Genomic DNA, 9,844 nt, shown 5'->3' on the forward strand with positions numbered 1-9,844 from the left:
GTGTCCCCATTTCTTTCACCATTGCATTTGCAGGGTAACACATGTTTGGAGATATGCAACCTCTTGTTCTGGCTGTTTTATTATTTGTGTGTCTATTTTATTTGTTTATTTGATTTCTCACATTAAAGTGTCAAGCTGTGATGCTGAACAGCAAATAAATTTATTTTACAAATTAAAACAAAATTGTGGTATGTGTAATTTCTTGTGTGAAACAAATACTAGACTTATGTGTACTTACTGACCAGGGTATTTTTGAACATTTGTTGAAGTGTGGTGGAAGTTTCCCATGTGTAACCCTCTCCATGGCCATTCCCATGTTCCTATCCAACTTTTCCCTGCTAATTAGTTTGTGTCAGCACATGTGCAGAGCAACTTAATAGGTGAGAAAGCAGTTTGTGTGCAGGTGAGGTAGCTCCTACAGTAGTAGGTAAAAGCAGGTCCAGAACAATGCTTTCCTCATGGAGTGGGTGAGGCAGACAAACAAGGGTGAAAAGGTAAATTTCTGTAGGAATGCATATGTGTCCTCCCTAAAAAAAGATGTGTGAATGGGCCAAACATGATAAATTAGCTTGTGAACAAACATGCATAACTTTTTAAATATATATGATTTGACAGTGTCATAATCAGATGTAGGAATCCTTTGTTAGAGAGATGAGAGTGCAATAATGTGATTGGTGGCATCTTACATCCAGAGTGTAGTCAAATCCAAATCATAGCAGATGAGATAGTGGTACAGGTCATTATTTTGGGTACTATACAAAGATTGTGTGGAAAATAGTGGTCATGGGCTTCAAACATTGCTGAAACATCCTTTGTAGGTGTTAGATGTGGTTTATGTTATTGTATCCTAAATACAAAACCTATGTTAGTATTAGAGTGAACACGTTGACACATGTCGACTTGTGTAGATTGAGTGTGCTACTGCGTAAAGTCTATGAAAGCAGGTAGTGAATGTGTCTGTTTAGCAAATACCTACCTTAGCGTATAAAAAGATTCTTACCTTAAATTAAACAAACCTTTAAATGTGGAGAAGTATAGAAACATAAGCTTCCAATGTGTTTGCGTGCTGCATGTGTGGCTTGCAGGCAGTGAAATCATGGTTTGTAGTTAATAGACTGCAGCATTGCTTATTACATTCAGGTGTATGTGTTTGAGTAGTAATCAGCGTTAATTAGCCAACTCAGGCGCACGCTGGCATGCGGTATCTGTAGGGGTGGTTTTAGCTGGCGGTTGGCGGCCGCCTGTTTGGTGTCCGAAACGAACGGTGCCTTAGTCGATCGTGCGGTAGTAGCACCGCTCATTTCTGGTGCACACCCCCGTGTACGCCCATATTTACGCCCATTTTCCCTCATTATTTCGGCCGCTCCCATCAACACGCCCCTATGCCGCCCAATTACCCGTACGCTCGCGTACAGGTTTTTTCGCACGTTGAGACACCGGCCGTAAGCGTTGTGGAGTGTTCGCGAAGGCGCATTAGCGTATCTGCACATGCGCAGATCGTAAAAAACCCCGGGACGTACGCGTACGGCCCGGACGCTCCAAGCAGAATAAGGCCCTAAATGTACACATTAGTAGTGCCACTTACACATTAAATCCACACAGCAATGTTCCCTACACATTACACCCACACAGTATTGCCCCTTACAAATTATACCCCCACAGTAGTAGTGCCACTTACACATTAAACCCAAGCAGCAATGTTCCCTACACATTACACCCACACAGCATTGCCCCTTACATATTATACCCCCACAGTAGTAGTGCCACTTACACATTAAACCCACACAGCAATGTTCGCTACACATTACACCCACACAGCATTGCCCCTTATCTATTATACCCCCACAGTAGTAGTGCCACTTACACATTAAACCCCCACAGCAATGTTCCCTACACATTACACCCACACAGCATTGCCCCTTAAAAATTATACCCTCACAGTAGTAGTGCCACTTACACATTAAACCCACACAGCAATGTTCCCTACACATTACACCCACACAGCATTGCCCTTTACAAATTATACTCCCACAGTAGTAGTGCCACTTACACATTAAACACACACAGCAATTTTCCCTATACATTACACCCACACAACATTGCCCCTTACACATTGTGCCCACACAGCAATGTTTCTTATACATTACGCCCACACAACAATTCCACTTACACATTATGCCCACGCAGCACATATAGCACTATAGCATCAGTTATAACAGAAATAATTGCTATAAAATATTAGTGTCACCTGTATGAGAAAAAAAGCTTAGTAATAACATTGATAGCTCTGTATTGCAGATGTTTGTTGGAGCCGGTGCTATGTTTTGTATGTTCTAGGTGGTTTTAGTAATGAACAATTCTCCCTGTGTTACCCCCTGCATGTTCCCGTTCCCTGTGAACAATCTTTATATGATCCGTGAGTGCGCCTGGCCACATTTCGGATGGTAGTGTTGACATCGCTGAACCCAGGAGTTCGGCACATGTTCCTGGCATATGGACGTACAGGCAGAGAAGGATGTATCGGTGCACCCGGCAGAGAAGGATTCTGGCGCACTGCTGCATACATTACACCTAATGGCCATGTTTACATATATTGCATGCACTCAGATGACCGATGTTCATGAAGAGTGATCCAGTGCTGGACGCAGCAGCGGATCACACAAGCATGCAGGAGGCGTCTATTTACACTTAATGCCTCCTGCAGCTTGGCAGGCTTCCCACTGGCGTAACTATAGCACCGCAGCCCCCGCCACCGCGGGGGGGCGCTGTGCATATGGGGGCGCCGGGGGCTGCGGTGCTATAGTTACACCTCCCCCCAATCCCCCGCAGGCTTACCTATTTCGCTGGTCCCAGCGGCTCCGTTCTTCTGCTGAGGACCACCACAAAATGGCCGCCCCCATATAGCAGACAGTTCTCTGAAACTGTCTGCTGTATGGGGGCGGCCATTTTGTGGTGGTCCTCAGCAGAAGAACAGAGCCGCCGGGACCAGCGCGAAAGGTAAGGCTGCGGGGGATTGGGGGGGTTTGAATGGGCGGCGGGGGGTGTCCACCCCGTAACGGCGGAGGGGCGCCCAAAACGTAGCTACGCCGCTGAGGCTTCCCTTTATAATGGGACACTTATGTATAATACAGGTTCTCTGGCTTATTAAAAACTAGGTGAAATGCAGACTGCCACAAAACCTGTGTAATTCATGAGTGTCCCAGGTTAAAGAGATAGTATGGAAAGCAGAGGCGTCTCGCTGGGTGTGGTGACATATTGCTGTACACCAATTGACTATCTAATAATCCACACCCCGGTTTTACAGAGTATAATAAGCCTATCCTTATCTCTCTCCACGCGTTCATAAATACAGTACACACGTAGAGATGTGTGCTAAGCTATTTAGGGGTAGGCGATTTCCCTGTGTCCAGATCTCCCATGGGGAGCACATACACATGCAGAGATTTGTGCTAACCGATTTTGCTAAGCAATTTTGCTTAAGCAAAAAAAAGGCCGGGTAGTGGTTCAGAATGAGAGATTGCAATCAGTATCTCTCATTCTGTACAAACAGAGAGATTTGCAGTCACTTGCTAAGCAATTTGACTAGATTTTGAGTACATGCACTGAGTTAGCAGGAGATATTTAATTTCTCTGGGCATACACACTGAGAGATCTGTGCTTACTTTCTAAGCAATCTAGTCAGATTGCTTAGAATATAGCACAAATTTGCTCCGTGTGTATGCCCCTCTCTATCTACAATATGTAAAGAAAGCACAAACTAACACAGTAAAAACAAATAAATGACATACAAAACCACAAATACATGAGCTGCAGTTACATACCCTCCAACATGACCCATTCCACTAGGTACAAAATGCTCTGTTCCTGGATTTCTTCCTTAATTTCGGACTGCCTTCACCTTTGCTGGAACACCATTATTATCACTAAACTAGTTCAACACAGGTGACTGCAATTATCAATTAAGAAAGAAGTCCAGAAACAGTGTATTTTGTACCTAATGGAATGGGTTGGAGGGTACGCAGTTATTGTGTCATCTAGTAATCATTCATATATTCTAGTTACATTTTGCTGCACACACAACAACTCTCCTCAGATCTCAGGGCTGGTGCTGAATCGCACCTCATTAGGAAATGATCTCTAATTAGTGGGACACCTGTTTCAGGTTAATGACTCTTCCTATTTAAACATAAGCCAGGCAGCTCTATGTTACAAGACAAGGAACCTGTAGACAGGTCAGTGGCAAAGGGTGGTGGGTACAGGTAATGGTTAGATAATTATGCTCTATGTATTTAGCAGTAAATGTTTCTTTTAAACTCCAAGCTTTTGCTGCTTTGTTAACTACTAGTAGAACTGTAGTAGTGGATGTCTGATAGTGGTTTTTAATATATACCTGAATGGCTTTTTTAGCTTTTGTTTCTCATGTTGTTTGTCCTGTAGGCTTTCTACCTGCATTCCTTAAGTGAGGCATCTCCAAACTATGGCCCTCCAGCTGTTGTGAAACTACAAGTCCCATCATGACTTGCCACAGTTTGCTACTAGGGAATGCTAAAACTGGCAAGGCATGCTGGGATGTGTAGTTTCACAACAGCTGGAGGGCCACAACTTTGACACTCCTACCTTAAGCCTTACTGCCATTGTGCATTGTATAACCTGGTAATCTATGTAACTAATCAACTTTCCTGGCTTGACCTGCTGTATTGATGGCAGCATGTAGTCTGGGGGAAGAACATTACATGCCAGAGGGAAACTGTGAGGACCCCACTCCTGGGCTCAGGCAGAAAATGGGGACCAGGACTGGAGTTTAAAATGTATAATTTGTCATAAACAAAGTTCACATTGCTATTGAAGCAATAGAGGTTGAGTAGGGCAGCCAGTGTTTTCTGGTCTCATTAGGCAATTACAGGTGTTCAAGAAAGGGAAGGCGGGGCCCTACCTATTTTACCAGTCCCAGGCCCCACAATTTCTTATGGCAACCCTGTTAACAGCCACAGCATTATATGCTACCATGGCTGTCCATGCATGCTGCTTAATGTGGCTGATAAGCATTAAGGGAATCTACTGAAGGAGGCTGCATGTAAACAACTAAGGGGCAGATGTATCATAGCAGCGCTTATCGCGCCGCTATGATACTTCCTGCTTCGCCTCAATAGCGAGGCGAAGCAGGAAGGGACATCGACAAGATGTATTAACATCTTGTCTGCCGAAGCGGGGGAGCGTTAACTCCCCCCTTCAGCGATGTCCCTTTCTGTAGATAGCGCATCAGTTAATACTGATGCGCTATCTCCTGTCCCCCGGCCGGCCGCACTGGGCATGCGCGGGATCTCGCTGTTCACGCGAGATCCCCAGCGCAGCCCCTGCTGTTTAGATAGGGCTTCGCCAGCCTGATGCTGGCTAAGCCAAATCCGGCTTCGTGCGGAACGGTCAGCGATGCTGACCGTTCATACATTCGGCCTGCTATCATTTTGATAGCAGCGCCGATATGGACAGGGGCGCATAGCGCCCCTGTCCAATACCGCACGCTAGCTCCATCATACATGGGGGAGAAGCGGTATCAGTGCACATAACGTGCGCTGATACCCCTTCTACCCCATATCGACTGATAATACATCTGCCCCTAAGATGGCTGACCAACTCCCAAATACCTGCAGAAAACATTTTGCCCCTTTTATAAAGGTAAAATATATTGTGGCCTGTATGCCTTTCACTTGATTACAGGATTGCTGTATGAATTGCAATATGCATATAACATTGATAATGGATGCTTGACTTTCATTGCTACTAGAACAAGCTTACAGTACAAGATGGAACAGACTGGCTTAAGAGTAAATGTAATATATTTCAGCTCTTCCATCCCCCTGTGCAAAACATAACAGAAATCATGAAAGAAGAAATTGCCGCCACCGTAGTCTTCATCACGATGCTTGTAAAGAAGCACAGGAAGTTGAACAAAGCGCAGATAGAGAAGTTTGCAGCCAAGCTGACCACCGTTCTGTTCGCACGGTATAGATCTCATTGGTATGTGGAGAACCCAACTAAAGGACAAGCTTTCCGGTAAGATGACCTGTTCCATCCTTAATGCTTAGTGTGGATACCTGCACCATCAACTTGTGGCCTAGAGTATGTTGCTGGTCATTGCTATGCTACCCTGAGTGGTCTTCGTGTGAGTGAAGCTGCTGGAGTTTGTTCCACCTTTCCCTTCCACTTAGGGAGGCACACTCATCCACTGCCATGCTGGGTACCACCTCAATAGCGCATAAGTGATCCTTAACGCAAAGGACAGCTCTTGTGATCAAAACTTTCCTTTACGATGTGCCTACAGTACTGGACTTCCCCCAGTATTAACCATGCACCAGCTATTGTTAGTTTAGGGCAGTGTTAGCCAACCCTAGCCCTTGAGAGCTACCAACCGTGCACATTTTCCAGACAACCTAGCTGCTGCACTCATTAATCACTGACACATTTTAAAAGATACACAGATGGAGCTAATTAGCTCACTTGTGATTCCGTGAGGAGACCTGCAAAACATGCACTGTTGGTAGCTCTCGAGGACTAGAGTTGGCTACCCCAGGTTTAGGGCAAGGGATAATGGTTATTTCATCCAGGCCTGGAAGCAAGGTTTATGCTACTTATAAGTCATTGTGTATCTTCAAATTTTATACCTCAGATCTTATGTCACAGCTCAAAGGGTTTACTGGAAATCTGCTATTACATTTAAAAAAATCATGTGAAATTGGGTGGGAAGCTAAAAAGGCAACTCCCTGCCACCCAAAGCTTATGAAAGCGGTCATCTACTGGGTTTGTTTCCACAGTGGGCAAGTCTCTTATGGCTGCTTTACAGGTGAAATCTTGAGTGACTGAGTAGCATGTGCAGCTAATGCAAGTTTTTGATCACATCTGTTACTCACTAGTAGAGAACCTGGTTATTAACTGTCAAATTCTTTCTAAGATGCATCAGAATAAATCAGTTCCAAGCTGTTGATTCTGTCTTGGCGGAGGCCTGTGAGGAAAGCAACACAAAATTTGATGACCTTGGCATGCCAAAAGAAATGACCATCTGGGTGGATCCATTTGAGGTGTGCTGCAGGTGAGTGGCCCATTATGTTATACTATACCGTGCAATAGTCTAATTCATAGATCACTGAGCTACTGTCTCCTGGCAGATATGGGGAGAAAAATTGCCCTTTCACAATCGCAAGTTTCTCTGGTAAAGAAGACTGTAATGTACCGAAGAGGATTAGCACTGCTGTGGACAAAGCGACTTCTGATTATCACTCCGGGACATCTGATGAAGAGACCACCATAAAGGAACCCAGAACTATTCCTACAGTGAGCAATCCCAACAGTATTTATCAGGTATGGAGTCAGAACTGGGGGCCTGTAGTCACACTTTACCACTACATAAGACTGAATAAGGCTTTTTGGCTCAGATTGCTCCTAGACCAATATTGGGTCACTGCCTTCTGCCACCCTTATCCAATTGTGCTTCTGGGGGAGAAAGCATCAGTGGCTCAGATTCAAGGGAGGTGGATTGCTGTAGTGCCACTAGCCTGTGGCAACACTAGGGGTTGTTGACCACAGGGGTGATGCCAAAATGCTGTCTCCTGCTAACTAATAGGTGCTCCATAGCAACATGGCAGTGAAGGCAGCCAGCATCTCAGAAGCTGGACTGATGATGGCAATGGGGTTTGAAACTCAAAGCCTTGGCCCTCATAGAAAGCCCACACCTGCTCTTGCTGATGCATTCATGCTACTTTACAGATAGAACATAGGTTAGGTTTTTTTTTTTTGCGTGCCCAGTAAGACCTGTACCACTGGGAGTATGGCACATAATTGAAGGCTTTTCCGCACCCCCCCACCCAAAAGTGCTTCTTCACTAAACTCAGACTGTTGCTGTTCCTTTAAGGTGCCCATACACTAGTAAGATTTATCCTCAGATCTGGCTGGTTGGAACAAAAACATGGCTATGGATGAGTGACAGTTTGCCAGTTTGCCAGCATTTCCAAGCAAATGGTCAACTGTCATTTGCTCTCATCCATAAGCATGTATTTGTTCCAACCAGCCAGATCTGAAGATAAATCTGCGTGTGTATGGCCACCTTTTAGCCTTTTCAATAGGCCTCTGTACACTAACCCTAAGCTGAGGTTTCTCATGGACTGTGGTGCTGTTGTGTTCCCTGTTGGCCAGGATCGCATACAATACATCACATCCACTACCATTCGCTGTCCCAGGATATGATCCTTGTTGCAGCCATGGTGGATCGTGATCTCTGGCTCAGTTGTGCACAGGACCAGACACTGTCATACACTATGGCACTTTTCACACAACTTGTTGGATCATAAGTGTGAAGTCCATATTGTGCTAGATTATGATCAGGTCCATTCAAAATTACAGTCCCACATCCTGTCCTTAGGGTAGGTCTAATATTGGCTGCTAAAAAACTGGGGTGCATTGAAGGACCGCCCTGGACTGGTGGTACATGGCCAATGCAAATTATTTATGGCCAACGTAATAGGCAAACTGTGGACAGATGGAAGTGAATTATGTCCATTACCACAATCTACTATTCTGATTTTTCTCAAGAAGAAACCTTTGCCCTAAGGGTGCCGTAAAAACATTCCGATACTCATGGGTGCCATGATTTAAAAATGTTTGGGAACCACTGCTCTTCTCAGACTTGGTCCATATTAACTCATGCGCTTACTGGTCAGCTAGCTGTCCTAGGGCCCCACTACTCTAGGCCCCCTCAAGCAGGGGTTTGCGAATCCCTCTGGGGCTTCTTTTGAGGCTAATAAGGATTGCTGTCTGGCTACTTTGCTTGTGAATTATACAAAATCAGAGCTGCTGGGAAACCTTCTCTACCGGCCTGCAGCCAAATGGTTACTGGGTGTAAGCTGCTAATTGCTGGTGGAGATAGACCGCAGGAAGTTATGATTTAAAATTTTATTAGGGGCCCCTGTGCATTGCTTGGCCTGGGGCCCATGATTTTAAGACTGCCCTGCTGTAAACACTTGCAAATCTAACCTGGTAAAACTGCAATTGTCAAACAATAGGAATAGTGATACAGCATCTGTAATTGCACAGGAGTGATTAAAATGGTTAATTGTACTCAAAGTGAAACTATATTTTTCAGTGTTCAGACTACATTCAAACTCTTCAACCTTGGCCCCAGTTTCCTCGCAGAAAGAACTATCAAAACGAAGGGCAGCAGTCTACAGGTTACTACAATAAACCCAAATCCTACAGACCTCGTGTACAGCAGTCTGGTCCTCGTGTTGACCGTTATCACTGGGTGAACACAAGACGGTGACCCAAATGTCTTGCATTTTTAGAAAAATCCTGCCTCCTCTTTTTAATGAAATGTTTTTAGGAGAAATTTATTTATCTTTTTACATGTATGTCTGTAAGTGCAATGATGCACTTGTTTTATTTAAAAAGACTAATGAATAAAAAAAAATCTTTTACACCAAATTAAAAGCTGGTTCCTTCAACTCTCATTGGTACAGATATGGCTCTCTGCTTAAAACCGTTGTGGGGTTCTAGATCCAGCATGGGCCAGCTCTGTAAACCAGATGACCATGCTGTACTTCTATGACCAAAGGCCTGTTGCATAATTAGCTTTGAGTCTTGAGTAAAACAAAGGTGACTACTGAAAAGTGACCTTAAGCCTACCAAGTGTCATATTTAGATTCTTGGATTTCTGGCCATACATAGGTGTTCCTATAATAAGTGTAATGTCTGCACCCAATAAAAAAAAAAAAATCCCTTAAATTAGGTCCACAAGCATTCTGTATAACACCTGAATGCTTGAGATAGAGATGTATATCTCTATCACAAGCATTCAGGT

At 44.4% G+C, this 9,844-nt stretch overlaps 1 protein-coding gene across 2 annotated transcripts; it reads left to right on the plus strand.

Moving 5' to 3' along the window:
• The first annotated feature begins 4,107 nt into the window (after positions 1-4,107).
• LOC146056007 (maternal B9.15 protein-like) lies at positions 4,108-9,474 on the plus strand. Of its 2 annotated transcripts, XM_083168343.1 has the most exons (5): positions 4,108-4,232; positions 5,843-6,051; positions 6,947-7,084; positions 7,161-7,353; positions 9,131-9,474. In XM_083168343.1, exons 2-5 carry the CDS (start codon positions 5,879-5,881, stop codon positions 9,305-9,307), a joined length of 681 nt encoding a protein of 226 aa, XP_083024469.1. In that variant the 5' UTR covers positions 4,108-4,232; positions 5,843-5,878; the 3' UTR covers positions 9,308-9,474. The 2 variants fall into 2 exon arrangements, with proteins under 2 accessions (XP_083024469.1, XP_083024468.1); XM_083168342.1 differs by lacking the exon at positions 4,108-4,232 and having other exon boundaries at positions 5,789-6,051.
• The last annotated feature ends 370 nt before the right edge of the window (positions 9,475-9,844 follow it).

This window comes from Crinia signifera, unplaced genomic scaffold (assembly GCF_055691185.1).
Source record: "Crinia signifera unplaced genomic scaffold, ASM5569118v1 HAP2_SCAFFOLD_70, whole genome shotgun sequence".
Lineage (NCBI taxonomy): Eukaryota > Metazoa > Chordata > Amphibia > Anura > Myobatrachidae > Crinia > Crinia signifera.

What these genes read in the sequence shown, in the direction of transcription:
- LOC146056007 (XM_083168343.1), top strand. Translation starts at nt 5,879, where the DNA reads ATGAAAGAAGAAATTGCCGCCACCGTAGTCTTCATCACGATGCTTGTA. An exon ending in ACTAAAGGACAAGCTTTCCG is followed by an intron (nt 6,052 to 6,946) that starts GTAAGATGACCT and finishes ATTCTTTCTAAG; the next exon opens with ATGCATCAGAATAAATCAGT. An exon ending in CCATTTGAGGTGTGCTGCAG is followed by an intron (nt 7,085 to 7,160) that starts GTGAGTGGCCCA and finishes GTCTCCTGGCAG; the next exon opens with ATATGGGGAGAAAAATTGCC.